This window comes from Anomaloglossus baeobatrachus, chromosome 2, assembly GCF_048569485.1.
Source record: "Anomaloglossus baeobatrachus isolate aAnoBae1 chromosome 2, aAnoBae1.hap1, whole genome shotgun sequence".
Classification (NCBI taxonomy): domain Eukaryota; kingdom Metazoa; phylum Chordata; class Amphibia; order Anura; family Aromobatidae; genus Anomaloglossus; species Anomaloglossus baeobatrachus.
The window spans coordinates 569,737,260-569,757,632 of NC_134354.1; the positions used below are offsets into that span (position 1 = coordinate 569,737,260).

The 20,373-nt window shown below is 45.0% G+C and overlaps 1 protein-coding gene across 1 annotated transcript in view; it reads left to right on the plus strand.

Annotated features, from left to right (window-relative positions):
- The window catches only part of UGGT2 (UDP-glucose glycoprotein glucosyltransferase 2), a 518,153-nt gene that overhangs the window by 238,730 nt on the left and 259,050 nt on the right, over positions 1–20,373 (plus strand). Inside the window, exon 18 of the mRNA XM_075336749.1 lies at positions 13,886–14,009. Within this exon, the coding sequence (XP_075192864.1) occupies positions 13,886–14,009 (124 nt within the window). The remainder of the gene's footprint in view (positions 1–13,885; positions 14,010–20,373) is intronic.

Here is a 20,373-nt window from a genome sequence, read left to right on the forward strand (position 1 = left end):
AGGCTGATGCTGGGAAGGCTGGGAGGAGAGAGGCTGATGCTGGGGACAGAGAGGAGAGGCTGATGCTGGGAGGAGAGAGGCTGATGCTGGGGGCAGAGAAGCTGATGCTGGGGGCAGAGAGGCTGATGCTGGTGCAGCATGGGGGATGGAGCACGATGGGGGGGTGCGCATCATCGGGGATGGAGCATGATGGGGGGGTGCGCAGCATCGGGGATGGAGCACGATGGGGAGTGCGGAGTATGGCGGATGGAGCACGTTTGGGAGTGCGCAGCATGGCGGATGGAGCACGTTTGGGAGTGCGCAGCATGGCGGATGGAGCACGTTTGGGAGTGCGCAGCATGGGAGATGGAGCACGATGGGGGGTGCGCAGCATAGGGGATGGAGCACGATGGGGAGTGCGCTGCATGGGGGATGGAGCACGATGGGGAGTGCGCTGCATGGGGGATGGAGCACGTTTGGGAGTGCGCACCTCCCCCCAACACACACACACACACGCGCGCGCACTGCACAACACACCACACACCACACACACACACACTGGGAACCACAAACAACTGCCCTACACAGACACCCACACACACAGACAACGCTGCACACACACAACACCCAACACACAAACACCGCGGCACACACAAATATACGCACATACCGCACAACACACACATTGCACAAAACATACCTCCCCCCAAAACACACCACACACACACAAACCGCGCAACACACACACAACGCTACAGACACACAGCGCTCCACAAACAACGCAACACACGCAACACACATACAACACCGCTCTCACCCCCCGTCACACCCAGACAACACCCAGAACATGTACAGCCCCTACACAAACACTTGGTAACTACACACAACAACATCTATATATATATATATATATAACAAAAATCATACATGAACTACACAATACGTAAATTCTAGAATACCCGATGCGTAGAATCGGGCCACCTTCTAGTAGAACAATATAAACTTAAAAAAGTTTGTTATACTATCTGACTATTACTGAAGGGTTTTAGAACACATTTCTTAAATGTAAAAAAAATATACATATATATATTTTATATTATTAACTCTAGTAACATATATGGTGTTACGGGTCAATTTTGACGCATATCTAACTACTTTATGAAAAAGGCAAAAAACTGATTTTTTTATTTATAGAACTATACAAATAAAAGATGAAAATTATATTAACATTAATAGCAATAATAATAAAAAGTAGCTTTTCTAGGTCAAACAAACAAACAACAATCAATCAAGCAAATCAAATCAACAGAAATCAAGTACTAGTTTTTAGATGCATTAGTATTTAGATGCATGTGTGGCAAAAAGTGACACTTTTTGTGTGTTCTTTGCAGAGGTATTTTTTGCAGGCGAAGCACGATGTGTTTGTCTTTCTGTCCTTATTGCTAGGCCAGACCTGACACCTCTTTCTTTTAGAATCAGGTGGTCTCACTGGGGTTGTGGCTGTTGTGGTTGATGTTGAGGCAGGGCTGGTTGAGGAAGATGCTGGTGATGATGCTCTTTGTGTTGCTGTGGGTGTGGGCGAAGCACTTGTTGAGCTCTGGAGTTGTCGGACCAAGGCTGCAGCGGCTGGGTCTCGGGGCACTCGTTCTCTTTGGTCAATGTGCGCCTTGACAAGGGATCTTCCTAGTTCCTCAAGAAACATCCTCCTCTTGTTTTATTTCTTTGAATTCCATCCTTGGTGAATGTGGGTCCACAACACAAATGTATTGTATGCTGACACATCAAGGATGTTTGAAAAAACAACCATTGGCCATCTCCTAGTCATTCGCTGGCAAGTGTAGGTGGCAGTCAGCTTGTCCAGGTTGTCCACTCCTCCTCTGTTTTTGTTATAGTCCAGGATGATTCTGGGCTTTTTGTCAATTCCTGATGACACCGCTGCACCTTTGTGAAGTGTGGACATCAGTACCACATTCCGTCGTTTTTTGGGGCAGTATGAAACCGCAGTGGTGGTGTATGTAAAAACAAACTTTGAGGAAAGTGGAGCCCTGTCCTTCATCTGCAACAATTCAGCGGGCAGCTTAGGTTTGGTTTTTTTCACTGTGCCCACCATGGTGATTTTCCTCCTGAGAAGTTCTTGTCCAAGGTCATAGCTGGTAAAAAAAAATTGTCACAAGTAATGTTGTAACCCTGCAGTCCAGTAGTCATATCGAGGACTACACGTTTTCCTTGGTTTTTTTTTCAGGGATGCCGCTTGCAGACTTGCCTATGTAAATCTGTAGATTCCATGCATAGCTAGTTTTTGCATCACAGGCTGCCCAGATTTTTATGCCGTATTTGCCTGGCTTACTTGGCATGTATTGCCGGAAGGGGCATTTTCCGCGGAAAGGGAGAAAACGTTCGTCTACTGTCACCTCTGGCCCTGTTTTGAACATCAGTGGAAGGAGCTGCACCCATTTCTCCCAAACATCCCTGATGGGAGCAAGTTTGTCAGATTTTGTTCTGGTGTCTCTGTTGTCAAATCTGAGGACTCTTGATATCATTTGAAACTTTTGAAGTGACATTGTTGCCCGGAAAATATTCCTGCCTGTCGATGCGTCCCAGAGACTATCATTGCTTCATTGCAGGATTTGTACACTCCAGCAAGGAGAAGAACACCAATGTAGGCATCCAGGTCACCATCATGAAGGTCATTCCACATGTTGCCGTGGACTTTTTTCCTTCAAGGCTTGTCATAGTAATAATTTTTTTTATTGACAATGGCATAAACAGATCAAAACATGTCTTGATGTCACTTACTCTTATCACAGCAAACCTTGTGATCCCAGGGGTCATTTTTATGACATTTGCAGCATCTGCCCTGCCATGTACATCTGGAGGTACTGAGCTCCAACTGATCTTGCCACTTTTGGATTTAAATCTTTCAGCGGGAGCAGCTTCAGCACCGGTGACCTCCTCATCAGACTGATCAGAACTGACTGTGTCTTCCGGTTGATACTCCACATCATCTTCCTCCTCAGAAACCTGTTCATCTGTATAAGTTTGCTGCTGTGTGTCCTCTGATTCATTATCATCCAAGATATAATCCAGAATTTAGCTTGCATCTAATCTTCTCCTCATTGTTGCATGGTGTAAACTGAAGATGTATACTCTGCAAAGTACCAACTGTAAGCTGATTTGGCCATACATACCTGGACATGTCCCTAACTCAAGTTGTTGGAGGTAGAGCTGGCTGTGGGCTGTTTGTTTATATTGTGTTTATGAGTTCAGTTTTGGGACTTATTATTGTTTTTTTTACTCTTATATTAGACCTGGGTCGAAATTGACACAAATGTTATAATTTTAATAAGAGCATTTTACAATTTAGTAAAATAGTTTCCAGAAAAAGTCAAAAAGTCTTGATGCAATAAACAAATGTATGTAGAATTTGTATGCATTTAAAACCTAAAACGGGTCGGTCACGATCCTAACACTAGGGGGAAGGTTAAAGTTGGCTTACCTATCTATCCACCAAATAAATAAGCGTTTTGCTCAGTTTTCTGGTGTTTACATGCTTGTTTAGACAGGCTGACAGCCAGGAACAAGTGTTCTTACAAATGCTTGTTTGGCAATTATTGACTTTACTACATAGGACATTACCCCCAAAAAATTACTCCAATGGGTCGGTCACTAGATGTCCCCCTTCTGTGTAGCTTGCACCAAAAGTAGTTTTAACTTGTTGGTGATAACGGCAGCAAGACCATGCATTTAATGCAATAGATTAACCTTACAACTAGTTTTGTCTCTTTTTTTTCTTTTCATCTGAATTGCAGTTAGAACCATTCTACTAGTGTTTTCCCACCTAACCAGAGCAATCTCAGTGACAGCCTTCGTTGAGCGAGGGCGCCATTAGTTAAGTTATTAGGATCATATCCTCCAAGGCAAAAAAATGGATGCATATGTTTAGGGTTGATGGAGGAACAGTATAGAGATTCCATCTATAGTTTTCATCTCCCTCCATCAATTTCTTTCCCCTGTAATGAAAGGGTGTGTGTAACAATCGATCTTCTTTGCATAACCTATTTATGCATGTTTTAATGTATATCTAATAAATATACCTTTTAATGTTGCATTTTTAATATATATATATATATATATATATATATATATATATATATATATATATATATATATAATAAAAACACTGTGTGTGTGTGTGTGTGTGTGTGTGTGTGTGTGTATATACGTATATATTGTGAGGTAGCAGCGTTGCTTGGGCAAAAACGTGAGGCAGTGAGGCAGCAGCGTGTTCACACCAACAGTCTATTTATTGTTGCAGCATAAATAGATCCAATTTCCCACTGTCAAAGTCTCTTCCGGATCACAGCCGGTGCATATAGACAAATTCTTTGCATCAAAAAGTCTTGTTACCTTAGGACCCCGTTAACCGCACGGATCTGTGTAAGGTTCTCCTAGGCTCACACTCTTGGCCTGTGTTCACTCCACACAGAGCCAGCCCAGCTCACACAGCATGTGTTAGCTTCACCAAGCCTGGCTCTCAACTGAGACACACCCTGCTGTGCTCTGCATGATTTTAAATGAAAATGCCGGACATGAGGATTGCTACAAAACCTGGACTGGGAGGAGGGATCTGTCTCCCTGTTACCCTTTGTGCTATACTCCCAGTAATAGCTATAGCAAACTCAGGGGGTTTCCAGACACATTCTGGGGGACACATAGCGGTCTTCAAATATTACCCCTGTCACTGCCTCACATATCCCCCCCCCTCAGTTCAAACGGGCGGGGTTGAACTTTTGCCAACATACAGGGACCTCTGGACAGGGCATCCGCATTGCCCTGCAACCTACCAGCCTGGTGTTCCACAGAAAAGTGAAAGTTCTGCAAGGAGAGAAACCACCTGGTGACTCTAGCATTTCTCTCCTTAGCATTCCTCATCCAGACCAAAGGGGAGTGGTCTGTCACCAGGCGAAAGTGTCGCCCCAGCAGGTAGTAGCGTAGGGATTCCAGAGCCCATTTTATGGCCAGGCACTCCTTCTCCACTATGCTATAGTTCTTCTCTGCCGGGGTGAGTTTTCTACTCAAATAGGTGACCGGGTGCTCTTCTCCATCTACCTCCTGGGACAGAACTGCACCCAGACCCACCTCAGAGGCATCTGCCTGTACTATAAACTCCTTTTGAAAGTCAGGGTTGACAAGGACAGGCTGACCACATAGGACTACCTTTAGCACCTGAAAGGCTTCCTCTGCTTGTGTATTCCAGTGGACCATGACCGACTTCTTCCCTTTTAAAAGATCGGACAAAGGCGCCGACCGTCCAGCAAAATTGGGTATGAATCGTCGGTACGGTATAATACCCCATTATACCCAGAAAGGCTCTTACCTGTTTTGTGGTAAGGGGACGAGGCCAGTTTTGAATGGCTTCGATTTTGTTTACTTGTGGCTTGATAACCCCTTGGCCTATCACATACCCCAAGTAACGGGCTTCTTTGAGACCCATAGCACATTTGCTTGGATTCGCCGTCAGACCAGCCGCTCTGAGCGAATCCACTACCGCTTGTACCTGAGATAAGTGGGTGCTCCAGTCACTGCTATAGATGATGATGTCATCCAAATATGCGGAGGCATATGGTTGATGGGGTTCTAACACTATGAACATTAATCTCTGAAACGTGGCCGGAGCCCCATGTAAACCAAATGGCAAGACGATATAGTGATAGAGCCCCCCTGGCGTGACAAAAGCGGTCTTTTCTTTTGCCGCCTCTGTCAGCGGCACCTGCCAGTAACCTTTAGTGAGATCGAGAGTCGTGAAGTACTGGGCCCGTCCCAGTCTCTCTATCAGCTCGTCCACCCTGGGCATGGGATACATATCAAACTTCGAAACCTCATTTAACTTTCGGAAGTCATTACAGAATCTTAAAGAACCGTCTGGTTTCGGGATCAGCACAATGGGACTGGCCCATTCGCTCGTGGATTTTTCAATAACCCCTAGTTGGAGCATCTTTTTTACCTCCTCCGCAATGGATTGCCTACGAGCCTCTGGTACCTGGTATGGCCTCAGGCGTACCCTTACTTGAGGCTCGGTGACAATATCATGGTGGATTACGGTTGTTCGGCTGGGTAGACTTGAGAACACATCCGTATTCCGCTGCACTAATCTCCGAGACTCCCGTCTCTGCTGTTTTGAGAGAGAATCCCCTATCCTTACTCCCAATTCATCATCAGGGGACTACTCCTTTGTTGTTGTCAAGGCACCTGAAAAGGTTAGGTCCAACGTTACGTCAGCCACCATACATTCCCTGTCTTTCCACGCCTTCAGCAGGTTTACATGGTAGATTTGCTCTGGTTTTCTTCTACCTGGCTGATATACCTTATAGTTTACTTCCCCCACTTTCTCCCGGATCTCATAGGGACCTTGCCATTTGGCTAAGAACTTACTTTCTGCAGTAGGTATTAGGACTAAGACACAATCTCCCGGTTTAAAAGACCTGATGGAGACCTTTCTATTATACTGAGTACTTTGGGCTGCCTGAGCATCCAGCAAATGCTCTTTAACAATGGGCATTATTGCCGTGATACGATCCTGCATACCCATAACGTATTCCACTGTGCTTTTGTGAGGGGTGGGCTCCTGTTCCCAAGTTTCCTTAACTATATCCAGCAGTCCCCGCGGATGTCTGCCATACAGTAACTCAAATGGCGAGAACCCGGTGGAAGATTGTGGGGCCTCGCGGATAGCGAACATTAAATAGGGCAATAACATGTCCCAATCTTTCCCCTCTTTGGAGACCACCTTTTTCAACATAGCCTTCAGAGTTTTATTAAAACGTTCCACTAGACCATCAGTCTGGGGATGGTACACTGACGTGCGTAGCTGCTTGATCTGGAGGAGTTTGCACAGTTCCTTTGTAATTTTAGACATAAAGGGAGTGCCATGATCGGTCAGGATTTCTTTGGGTAACCCCACGCGACAGAACATAGCAAACAACTCCCGAGCAATAAGCCTCGCCGAGGTGTGACGTAGTGGAATGGCCTCCGGATAACGTGTCGCGTAATCCATCACTACCAGGATGTGCTGGTGACCACGGGCTGATTTTACAATGGGTCCGATCAGATCCATAGCAATCCGCTCAAAAGGCACCTCTATAATGGGTAAAGGTATCAGAGGACTACGGAAACGGTGCGTTGGTGCGGTCAACTGACAAACTGGGCAGGACTCACAGAACCTCTTAATTTCTGTGCCGACCCCTGGCCAGTAAAACCGCTGAAACATGCGTTCCCGCGTTTTCTCTTCACCTAGGTGCCCACTCATCAGGTGGTTATGAGCCAATTCCAAGGTCTGACGGCGGTACGGCTGAGGGACCACCAACTGTTCTACTATTTCCCCCCGGATTGTATCAACCCGATAGAGCAACTCTTGCTTTAGAGCCATGTAGGGAGTTTCCAGCCTGGCACCAGGCCGCTGGGGTACCCCATCAATTACCTGTACATTTCCACGTCCAGGAGCCAATGTGGGGTCCCGGAGCTGTGCTGTTCCGAAATTATCTGGAGACACATTCAACTCCGGGATTGCCTCGGGTGGCTCAACCTCTCCTGCCATTACCTCTAGGGGGAACCTGGCAGGGTTACACTCTGTCCCTATACTGGTGACCCCTACGGCAGGTATCCCTGAGTCGGGATCGTCCGGCTCAGGGCCTGGTTCAATCATACACCTCGGAGGGCTAGGTCGCCTCCCACATAATGTCCAGAACAGGGGCAAGTCTCTTCCCAAAATAACAGCATATGGAAGTCTTTTCATCACCCCCACTTCATGTTGTACCTCTCCACACGAGGTAGCAATGGTGACCCTTTCCATAGGGTATTCACGTAGGTCTCCATGAATACAAAGTACCCCTACTTTATGTCCCGTAGGGTTTTCCCCGGAGACCAAGGAGGCATGTACAAGAGTCACTAAACTTCCTGAGTCCAACAAAGCCTCTGCTGTATAGCCATTAACACGTACTTTGCAGAGATGGGGCTCCTCCCCCATAGTAACAGTGCTTACGGTACAAACAGTATGGGCATACATTGATACCCGGCGAGCGTACCGGCAGTCCATGGGTTCTGATGTGAGTGGGCACTGTGCCATCACATGCCCGAGCTGATGGCACCGCCAGCACATAACAGCAGAGGTGTCCCTGTTTCGGGTGTCTGACTTTGGGGAACCGGGACTCCTGCTGACCTTAGTCTGGGGTTTACTCTCTGCCAGGGCTGAAGACGGGGCAGCACCCGAGGAGGGACGGGAGTCTTTTACCAACTGTGAAGGGGGGTATCCCTACGGAGTGCCCGCCGTGAAGCAGAGTCCCGGACCAATTCCTGGGTAGCTGTGTAGCGTTCCACCAAATTCACTAGCTGGTCTAGGGTACCGGGGTCCCCCTGTCCCACCCACCGTTGAATGGGGGCTGGCAAAGTCCGCACAAACCGTTCAATCACCACCCGCTCAATCATCTGTCCGGGGTTCAAGGTCTCCGGCTGCAGCCATTTTTTTTACAAGGTCCAGTAAGACATGGGCCTGTGAGCGTGCAGGTTTTCCCTCCTCAAAGGACCACTGATTCACTCGTTGGGCCCGGAGATAAGTGTTAACCCCCATTCGTGCAAGGATCTCACCTTTCAGTGTGCCATAGTCCTTGGCATCCTCCGTGCTAAGATCCAGGTAGGCTTTTTGGGGTTCACCTACCAAGAACGGGGCCACGACATCAGTCCAACGGTCGATAGACAATTTCTCTCGCTCAGCGGTCCTCTCAAACACGGAGAGAAAGGCTTCTGGGTCATCCTCTGCACTCATCCTCGTAAGTGCTGCCCTTACTCTGTCCTGGGCCGCAGGAAGGACTGGATGACCTGGAGTTACCGCTGGGAGCGCTTCTCGCAGAGCAGAAAGCTGCTTAGCCAACAAGCTGTTTGTCTCCTGTTGCTGAATGAACGCCCGCTGGAGCTGGACATTGGTTTGTTGCTGCTGAGCATTAGCCTGGGCCAGGTGCTTTACAAGATCCTCCATAGTGGCTGCTGAGTTAAACTGTAACTTTGCAGGCTTGATCATAAACATGTAAAAACTGGGTTGTTGCCCCTAGCAACCAGGCTGCAACGCCTGTAAGCTTCGTGGACCCGCCGATCCACCGCAAACAGTCAGTAAAAAAAAACAATTCCTTTTTTTTTTCTGGGTAAGTACCTCTTAGGCCATTGCCCTTAGCAACCAGGCTGCCATGCCCGCATTGTCCACCATAATGTGAGGTAGCAGCGTTGCTTGGGCAAAAACGTGAGGCAGCAGCGTGTTCACACCAACAGTCTATTTATTGTTGTAGCATAAATAGATCCAATTTCCCACTGTCAAAGTCTCTTCTGGATCACAGCCGGTGCATATAGACAAATTCTTTGCATCAAAAAGTCTTGTTACCTTAGGACCCCGTTAACCGCAGGGATCTGTGTAAGGTTCTCCTAGGCTCACACTCTTGGCCTGTGTTCACTCCACACAGAGCCAGCCCAGCTCACACGGCATATATATATAAAAACACTGTGTGTGTGTGTGTGTGTGTGTATATATATATGTAATTGTTTTATTTTTTTTTTGTACCGAAATACTTCCCTATATCAAAAATTTGTCAGCTTGAGGACATGTTCAGCCTTAAAATGAGTTTCTTGTAACAAAAGAATCTGAACTTTTTGTTTATGCATAGAATACAAGATCTGTGAATGTTAAAACTTCTTACATTGAATGAACTAAATTTAATGGAAGCCATTTTAGGGGTATGGAATAGGAGAAGAAAGATAGGTGAGAAAGGAAAAGGGAGAAGTGAAAAAGTCCTCTAGTTAATCACAAGCTAAGGCTGCTTTCACACTTCCGTCTTTTTCCATCAGTCACAAAATGGATTGTGACTGATGTGACGGATGTGTTGGAGATTGCGATACAACTGATGGGACGGATCCGTTAAAAAAATGGATCCGTTGTGGAAGTTTGTACCTGGCAAAGAGAATCCAGCGATGGCCGCGGGTAACCTGAGTGACGTCATCGCTGACAGCGCGACTCACTTCAGTTGCTGCGTTGAACTAATAGTGAGCGGTAGTGCTCTACGGCCGCTCCTGTTAGCTTCCGATGTAGCAGAGCTGAAAGTGTCGTGGGTCCTTGTGGGGATTGCATTGGACCTGGAAGGGTATTTGGGGATTAATAAAGTGGTGAAAGAGGGTGTTTTTGTGTCTTTTATTTCATATAAAGGATTTTTCAGTGTTTGTGTTCATTTACTTTCACTATAGTTTAGTGATGGGGGTGTCTCATACACCTGCCATCACTAAGCTAGGACTTAGTGGGAGCTATGGGCTGCCATTAACTCCTTATTACCCAGATTGCCACCGCATCAGGGCAATTCGGATGAGCCGGGTAGAGTCCCAGGACTATTGCATCTAATGGAAGCGGCATTTCCGGGTGGCTGCTGGCTGATATTTTTAGGCTGGGGGCTCCCCATCCTGAGAATACCAGCCCTCAGACATGTGGCTTTACCTTGGCTGGTATCAAAATTGGGGGGTACCGCACACCGTTTTTTCTTTTAATTTATTTATTTTACAGCTTCCCCCACCCACCGTTTTACTGCAAAATATACACCCGCCCACCAGCGGCTGTGATTGGTTGCAGTCAGCTGTCACTCAGCGTGGGGGCTCGTCTGACTACAACCAATCATAGGCGCCGGTGGGCGGGGGAAGCAATGAATACAAGATGGAATAATGAGCATCCGGCATTTTCAAAAGCAGGAAAAGCCAACGGAGCAGTGTGACAGCTGTGCAGCGCCAGTGATCAGTGAGTATTGAGAGAGGGGGTGAAAGAGAGAGACCGACCGACAGAGAGAGCGAGACCAACAGACAGATATTTTCTAACCAGAAAGGAATTTACACATCTGAGCATGCTCTGTTGCTAAAAGACAGAACCGTCGCCGGAATCCGTCATTTGACGGATTCCGCCACCCATAGGCTTCAATTATAACACACGACAGATGCCGACGCATCCGTCACTGTCAGTTTATTCGCTGCACAGAAAAAAGTTACATTCTGCGTTGCTTTCACCCGATGGTCAGTCACTCCACGACTGATCCGTCACACGGCAGATGCAACGCAGGACCATCAGTTACAATCCTTCGTTAATAGAAGTCTATGGGGAAAAAACTGAATCATGAAAAATATTTTGCAGGATACTGTATTTACTTAAGACAACAGATTGTGACTGATACAAAAAGACAGAAGTGTGAAAGAAGCCTAACTCCTTCCAACACTCGTATGGTCAAAGAGCGCCTCCAACCACCAAAGAGACCAGCAGAATGTAGATCCCTGTGTGGATGCATCGTTTCTGCAGAGGAACACTCTCCTCAGGGCCCAACTCCAGACCTCTGCCAACTTGCAATAGGATGAGATATGAAAAACGACAAACAAGCGCAGAGTAAACCCACAAACTCTGACCTTGTGAGCATATGACTGGCAATATCATAAAGATAAATAAACTCATATGAGTTCATCCCTATTGAAACTTAACTTCATATCTTAATGAACACTTCTGACCCTAACCTTAGGGTGGATGACAATAGAAAAACAATCCGACATTACAATTAGTCCAGGGGAGGAGGAACCAGGACTTCAAAGGCGGGGAGAGTGAAGTCAGCGCTGATTGGGCGAAGGGATCACATAAAGTAACTACTTCACTTGAACCCTTGGGAGAGTAAGTGCCTTCACTGCTGGAACAGCGCTAGTACCAGAGAGGATTATAAGTGTTTTTGTGTTAACAGGGGCTAACATGCTGATTGACAAGGGGTTATCCTAGTAGTGGACAACCCCTTTAACTGCTAAATCCATATTCTGCAGACATCGGAGCTGAAGACTCGCAGAATTCCTAACAGCTTCAGTGTCTACAAAGTTCTTTTCATTTTTGAAGACAAGGTGTATTTTTACACTAGACACTGTTGTGGTATAAAGCTATTATTCATTGGTCAGGTAATTTAAGAGCTTTCAATCAAACATTTAGAAGTGTATCCATAGGTGGCACCTGAATTTATATTAAGATTTGCGTATCATGGGAACGGAAAGATTGCCACTCATGTTCAACTGAAGCTTATGGACTTGGTAGTTTTCAGAACTCCCAGGGAAACAAAATGAAGAGATTGTGCATGGTGTCCACCGCACCTCTCCACTGGCAGCAGGTCATCTGGCTCTATTTTCAGGATGGATGTGAATCCTGGATTTCAGACCTGTATCTAGTAGAAACATAAGGGATATTGTGCTAATATGCGGAGACAGTATGAGATGTTCACCTCTGCATCGGTGACTGTCAGAAGTCTCTTTTGCAAATTCCTTAAAAATTTTCAGAAACATTAGCTTTGTATGCATTGCTGTTCTTTTTGTCCAAGTGATGAACATCATATTGGAACCTTGATGAGTTCAGACCCAGGACTCTGTTGTGGCTTGTTTAAATTTAAAACCATTATGTAGATGTGAAAAAAGGTTTATTATGATTCACATGGTGAGCTGGGTGTGCTTACCTGTAGGTCAGAGTGAGCAGCATAGACCAGAGGCTTTGATACAGCCGATCAGAATGTGGAATAGCAAGGATCAGTGGAGCAGAAAACGCTGGCTGATCACTAGAAATGGATATGCTAGCTGGCATATGGAGCATGAGTTATGGACAGACATCTTGTAATAGTGGAAGACAGTTTGCTGACAACGTCTGCACCTTGGTACAGCTCAGGAGAGTGTGTAGACAGCACCTTTAAAAGAGGAGTCATGTAAACAGCCCAGTGCATGAATTCACTACCTTGGAACAGCGGAGCACTTTACTTGTAGCAGAGCCATATGTCTGGACAGCACCTTTGAACAGTAGGGTTCAGTAGATGGGTAGGTGCCTAAATTCACTAGAGAGTGCAGACAACGCATTGTAACTGCAGTGTTGTGATGGCTGACAGGTACCTTGATGAAGCAGTTGTGTGTGCATAGCGCTGTGGAATAGTATAAGAGTGTTTCATAGATTAATTCGCTCAAGAACACATGTAATAGCAACCTGCTGTGCCACCTACAGTCAGGCAACTGTAAGAGGTCTAGGGGCATGACATCAGAGATGCACTCCAGGCTACCCTGCTAATCTAACCCAGCGAGAACTGAGAGAGCCATCCACTGGTGAGGGATGATGCTTACTGGCGTAGGAGCTAGGACATGTGAGTAACACGCTATGTTCACATGATCATGTGTTGTATAGCTGTGGCACAAACCTGCAACTTATCCTCTTAAAATGTAGCCAATTTTTCTCTTGAGCATACCTAAATACTGTTGTCACTCATGTTCCCAAGACTCTCACCTCCCCTTCAATCAGATCTGGTGTCAGAGACTCCTGATCCCTTTCTGAATACCAATGCTCCACATAGGAACGCTGGAGGCTTTTACTTTGTTCCTGGGGAAGTCACTGTTGATTATCCCTATGAGCAGAACTTCTGATTGCTGATAAATTATTGCCAGTGTAATAAGGCATTTGCTCACATGAAAATGGATCCTTACACTGAATTAGTAGTTGCATAGACATGCAAATTGTTCTGATCCTTGTGGCCTAGTGTGGACCCAAAACTGCTGGTTTGTGGCATAGATACAACTTAATACATTCAGCTGTTACAGTCTTATAGGCCTTCATCAGTGCAAGAAATGAAAGCAAATGTTCCTTGGAGGCCACTATTCCACATTAGGTAGTTTAGAACAGCTGTTCTGTGCAAAAGAATGTGCTGTTGGTAATAGCTGGTAGTAGTGCATTTGGGAAAGGGTTCACTCAACAAAAAGGGAAAGGTTGTATTTTTTGTTTATAGGTGACAGCTTGTCATTTATTACCTTTCACGTATGGTTTCTTTTAACATCTTTCCTTTAGGGTCTACTAAATGATCACATGGATGTTGTAGATTTCTTGATGGACCAGTCGAACACAGTCACCAGAATGAACCCCACAATTCTTACAAGTGACAAGACCCATATTAATTTTATTTCAAGATCAGGTAATACAAAAATTATACAATCCCTGTCGTTTAGCTAAACATATGGTAAAAGATGAAATTATGGAGTTCACAAAGTCTAGATCGATTCAACCCATTTAATAACTTTTTGTCAAACATAACTAAGTGATTGAGTAGTTTTGTTATAACAATAGGACGTTACAAATTATTTGTGTGCAGTAAATCTTGTATGAGGAATATTTTTCCTAGTGATGCTTGGTTTACGCATGGGCACGACTTGGAAATTATGATAGTACAGGAGCTGTGCCCACGTAATCGCCGCCTTAGGCATGTCCTAATTGCCAAGCTCTTGCTGTAACAGTCGGGGCTAGTGCCCATGGCTGTTTTACCCCCTAATTTGCCGCAATCAATAGCGATTACGGCATTTAGTAGAGTGAGGTTGGGCTCCTTCTCTCATATCATCGTTACTCCCACTACGCGATCATGGGACCCAAAGGTAATAATGGCAGATGGAGGTCAATAATTACCTCCTGGGCTGCCAGTTAAAGTGGCCTTTTAGAGCATGTTAAGAGCAAGGTCTAACAGTCATTCTGCCTGTAAACTGACCAGTCTAGTACCATTGCAAATTAGACCAGTAATCAAATTAATAAAAATGCTACTATGGGATTTTAAATTAAGTAAAAAAAAAGTTAAAAAAATAAATAAATAAATACAATTTTTTTTTATAGATTAAAAAAGAGAAAGAAAAGAAATATGTATGTATAACACAGAATAAAGAACAGAAAAAAGGGGATAACAATATTACGTCAATAAATACACACATTTAGCCAAGAATAAAAATAAGGTACACGTTTTTTAGATCAATAAAGTACACATATTTGATAGCAAAGCATGTGGATGGCCAAATCTATAGACTTGTTAGACTATTTAACCCTTTTAGGGAACACTGTATATAAAAAAAGAGTAGCATAAACTATGCTTTTTCATCATACCGCTGAATAAAAAGTATAAATAAAATTGGTATACCCGAATACATCATGTTGTCCCACAAAAAACAATCCCTCACTTAGCTCCAGTAGTGGAGAAATAAAAAAGCTCTGGCTGTCAGAATATGGCTGTGCAGAAACATTTTTTTTTCTAAGATTGCTTTGCTTTGGTAAAACGGAAAAACATAAATGTAGTATTGCCATAACCGTACTGACACAACAAATGAAGCTGTCATCACTTTTACCGAAGTTAAAAAATAATTCCGGAATTGCTGTTTTTTGCTAATTCTGCCTCCAAAAATGTTATATGCCCCAAAGTGGTACCAATAAAAACAAACTGTGTTTATAAAAAATGGTTTTTTTTAGTGTTTGACAGTAACAAAACACACACAAAAAAACAATATAAATTAGATATAATTTTAATCATACAGATCTGGTGGAGGAAGGTTGAACTAGATGGACCTAGGTCTTTTTTCAACCTAAGTAACTATGTAACTATGTAACTATGATCCTAAGAATAAATCCATCTTTTCAGTTATACCACACTGTGAACAGCGAAAAAAATAAGATATTCTTGAACAGCTGGTGTTTTGTTAATTCTGCCTCTTGAAGCTCACAATCGGGCTCAGTTCACATTTTTCTGCGCTCTACACTCCGCACTTTCATTCGGTTTTCCATGTACTTTTCTGAAGTATGCAGAACCCCGATGAAATGTTTGCTATAATACGGCAGATGAATCCCTTTGGACTCTGTTTGGCTTTTGATTCGGTGGGGTTGTAACAGGGTGAAAATGTACATAAGATAAACTTGCATGTTTGTTTATGTATTTTATATATTTATGCTATAATTTAACCCTTTAGTGACGGAGCTAATTTTCACCTTAATGACCAGACCAAATTTTGCAATTCTGACCAGTGTCCCTTCATGAGGTTATAACTCTGGAACGCTTCAACGGATCCCGGTGATTCTGAGATTGTTTTTTCGTCACATATTGGACTTCATGTTAGTACCAAATTTAGGACAATATTTTTTGCGTTTATTTATGAAAAAAATTGAATATTGGCAAAAATTTTGAAAATTTAGCAATTTTCAACTTTTGAATTTTTATACCGTTAAACCAGAGATTTCTGTGACACAAAATAGTTAATAAATAACATTTCCCACATGTCTACTTTACATCAGCACAATTTTGGAAACAAAATTTTTTTTTGTAGAGGGGTTCAAAGTTTATCAGCGATTTCTCATTTTTACATCAAAATTTACAAAACCATTTTTTTAGGGACCACATCACATTTGAAGTGACTTCAATAGGCCTAGATGACAGAAAATACCCAAAAGTGACACCATTCTAAAAACTGCACCCCCCAAAGTACTCAAAACCACATTCAAGAAGTTTATTAACCCTTCAGGTGCTTCACATGAACAAAAGCAATGTAGAATGAAAAAAAGCAAAAATTAAATTTTACCTAAAAATGTTGCTCTAACCCAAATTTATTCACTTTTAGAAGAAATAACACAGCAAAATGGACCCCAAAACTTGTTCCCCACTTTCTTATGAGCGCGCTGATACCCCACATGTGGTCAGAAACCTCTGTTTGGACAAATGGGAGGGCTCGGAACAGAAGGAGCAATATTTGAATTTTGGAAAGCAAATTTGGCTGAATTAGATTGCGGGCACCATGTTGCATTTACAGGTCCGCTAAGGTACCTAAACAGAAGAAACCCCTCACAAGTGACACCATTTTGGAAACTAGACCCCTCAAGGCTTCTATCTAGGGGTATAGTGCGCATTTTAGATCCACAGGTACTTCACAGATTTTGTTAACGTTACGTTGTCATATTGAAAATTTTAATAATTTTCTCAAAAATGTTGCTTTAGCATCAATTTTCTCACATTTTCAAGAGGTAATTCCAAAAATTTGACCTCAAGGTTTGTTAACCACTTTTTTATGAGCGCGGTGATACCTCACATGTGGTCTGAAACCTTTGTTTGGACAAATGGGAGGGCTTGGAACGAAAGAAGCAATATTTGAATTTTGGAAAGGAAATTTGGCTGAAAAAGATTGCGGGCACCATGTCACATTTGGAGGACCCCTAAGGTACCTAAACAGCAGAAACCCCGCACAAGTGACCCCATTTTGGAGACTAGGCCCCTCAAGGAATTTATCTAGATGTTTGGTGAGTACCCTGAACCCCCAGGTGCTTCACAGAATTTTATAACGTTGAGCCATGAAAAAAAATAAATAAAATTTTACCACAAAATTGTTATTTCAACCAGGTAGCTTTTTTTTTACAAGAGTAAAAGGAAAAAATTCAGCATAAAATTTATTGTGCAATTTCTCCTGAGTTTGGCGATACCTTATATGTGGTGGAAATCAACTGTTTGGGCGCATGGCAGGGCTCGGAAGGGAAGGAGTGCCATTTGACTGCAAAATTGGCTGGAATCAATAGCGGACGCCAGGTTGCATTTGGAGAGCCCCTGAGGTGCCTAAACAGTGGCGGTCCCCCACAAGTGACTCCATTCTGGAAACAAGACACCTCAAGGCTTTTATCTAGGTGTATAGTGAGCAGTTTGAATCCACGAGTACTTCACAGAATTTGATAAGCTTAGGTTGCCATATTGAAAATTTTCATTTTTTTCACAAAAATGTTGCTTCAGCATCAAATTTCTTACTTTTTCAAGAGACAACAACAAACCGTGGACCCAACAGGTTGTTATCCAATGTCTTATGAGCACAGGGATACCCCACATGTGGCCAAAAACCTCTGTTTGGATAAATGGGAGGGCTTGGAATGGAAGGAGCACCATTTGAATTCTGGAAAAGTTGAAATAAATTGCGCGCACCATGTCACATTAGCAGGGCCCCTTGGGTACCTATACAACAGTAACCCCCCACAAGTGACCCCATTTTGGAAACTGGACCCCTCAAGGATTTTATTCAGGAGTATAGTAAGCATTTTGAATCCACAGGTACTTCACAAAAATGTTGCTGTAGCAACAAATGTCTCACTTTTAGGCTATGTGGCCATGATCCAGCGACACGGCGTCTAGTACACAGTGTCAGCCTCCTGCAGAGATGTGAGTGTTGTCCATGGGAGAACGCAGCTGCCCATGCCCACGATTTGGGTTCAGGCCGCTGTGGAGCTCTATGCTACCTGCAGAGAACACTCTGGTCTCCGCAGCATAAATTGACATGCTGAGGCTCGGGAAGCTGCACCACAGGTCAGTGTATGCTGCGGAGAAAAGAAGAACATTGGGCAAGCACATTGGGCATGGGATTTCTAAAAATCCTTCCACTGTGCTTCTACTGCACAATGCAGCGCTATGGACACAGGGACACACTATGGACACACTCTGCGTCCAAAACGCTGCAAATCCCGATTGTGGGCGCACAGCCTAAAATGCTACAATGGACGAATGGATAGATGTCAAACATATATAACGTCCCACCCCCTGCATATTCTAAGCTGGCGCCCTTTAGTGCCTTTCATGTGGGACTAAAGGGTGCCTAGCCTTGTATTTAGCCCCCCAAAAAATTAATAATTAAAATAAACGACGTGGGGTCCCCCCTATTTTTGATAGCCAGCTAGGGTAAACCAGACAGCTGTAGCCTGCAAACCACAGCTGACAGCTTCACCTTGTCTGGTGATCAATTTGGAGGGCTCCCCAGGCGTTTTTAAAAAAAACAAACAAACGTGGGGTCCCCCCCAAATTAGATCACCAGCCAAGGTGAAGCGGACAGCTGGGGTCTGGTATTCTCAGGGTGGGAAGAGCCATGGTTATTGGACTCTTCCCAGCCTAAAAATAGCAGGCTGCAGCCGCCCCAGAAGTGGCGCATCCATTAGATGCGCCAATCCTGGCGCTTCGCCCCAGCTCATCCCGCGCCCTGGTGCGGTGGCAGACGGGGTAATATATGGGGTTGATACCAGCTGTAATGTCACCTGGCATCAAGCCCTGGGGTTAGTGATGTCACGGCATCTGAACAGATACCCGACATTACTAACCCAGTCAGTAATAGAAAAAAATAAAGACAAAAAAAAAATTTATTTGAAAAAACACTCCCCCGAAACATTCCTCTTTCCCCAATTTATTGAAAATAAAGAAATTCCGGTCGCTGTAATCCATTTTGGAGGTCCCACGCCGACTCTGGATCTTCTAGAATATGAGGGGCATGTTCAGGGAACGTATTCCCCATTTTCTGGAAGAGCAAGCTCTCCATGAGCAGTGTGGGTGCAGTAATCTGAGAATACTGCACTCACACTGCCCCGGTCCAACTTAGGGCAGAGTGACCTGCAGTAACCTCATTCCAGAATATGAGGGGCACGCTCACAGAACATACCCCCCATTTTCTGGAACAGCAGTCTCTCCATGTGATGAGTGTGGCTGCAGATTACTGCACGCACTCTCCCCCGGTCCACAGTGGAGCAGCCTGTGCAGCAGCGACGTCAGCGTCCCTGCTTGCAGGGATCCAGCTGATAGCCGCTGTCTGCGCATGCGCTGCCAGCATTCAAGAAAGAGGCGGCGTGATCGCAGGACGGATCACCAGACAGGTAACGTAAGACTGGGGGCTGGGGGGGGGGTGACGGGGGGTGACCTAGCGGGACCTGGGGACACCTTTCTGTCGCATGTGACGTGTCACATGCGGCAGAAAGAGGAGAATGAATGCGGCCGCGCGCTGGGCGCTGCGCGCCGCCATCTTCCACGCTCCGGAGGGGGGAGGGGGGTGGCTCTGGAGAACCGGAGGGGGCTCCGGTGACCAGAGGGCTCCGGTGGACCGGAGGAGGGGTCAGGGGGAGGACATTTCCCTTTGATCTGAAATGTTTGATCATTTCAGATCGGAGGAAAATGAATGCAGAGCCGGCGCCGGCTGCAGTTTTCTGTGCGCTTCAGCGCCATTTTGACTGCTCCGGAGGGGGGGTAGGGGTGGGGGGGGGACTCTCCGGTACCGGGGGCTTTGGGGGCACTAGGGGTTTAGATTTCTTTCTCATCTGACATGTTTGATCATGTCAGATGAAAAAGAAATCAGTTTTACCGGCCATTTCTTTTTTTTTTATGTGACCGTCGGTATACAGTGTATACCGCCGATCACATTATCGGGGTCCAAAAAAAACACCCCGATTCATAATCTGGGGGGTCTCAGCTACCCCGGTAGCTGAAACCCCCGAGATTTTCGGTCGCTGGGGGGCGGTACAGGGTTTTTCCGGGCCGCCGCTTTAAAGCGGCGGAACAGAATAAGTACCCTGTTTTGCCGCCGCTTTAAGTCGTACGGCCGTCGTTATGAGGTTAAATGGCCACTAGGTGTCACTAGAGTGCAGGCACACTGCTAAACAGTAAGGGGTTACATTAGGTTTCCCTGGTAACGTAGATGGAGAGAGACGGTTGAAAATTTCAGTCAGGATCTGAGGGACTGCGCAAGAGA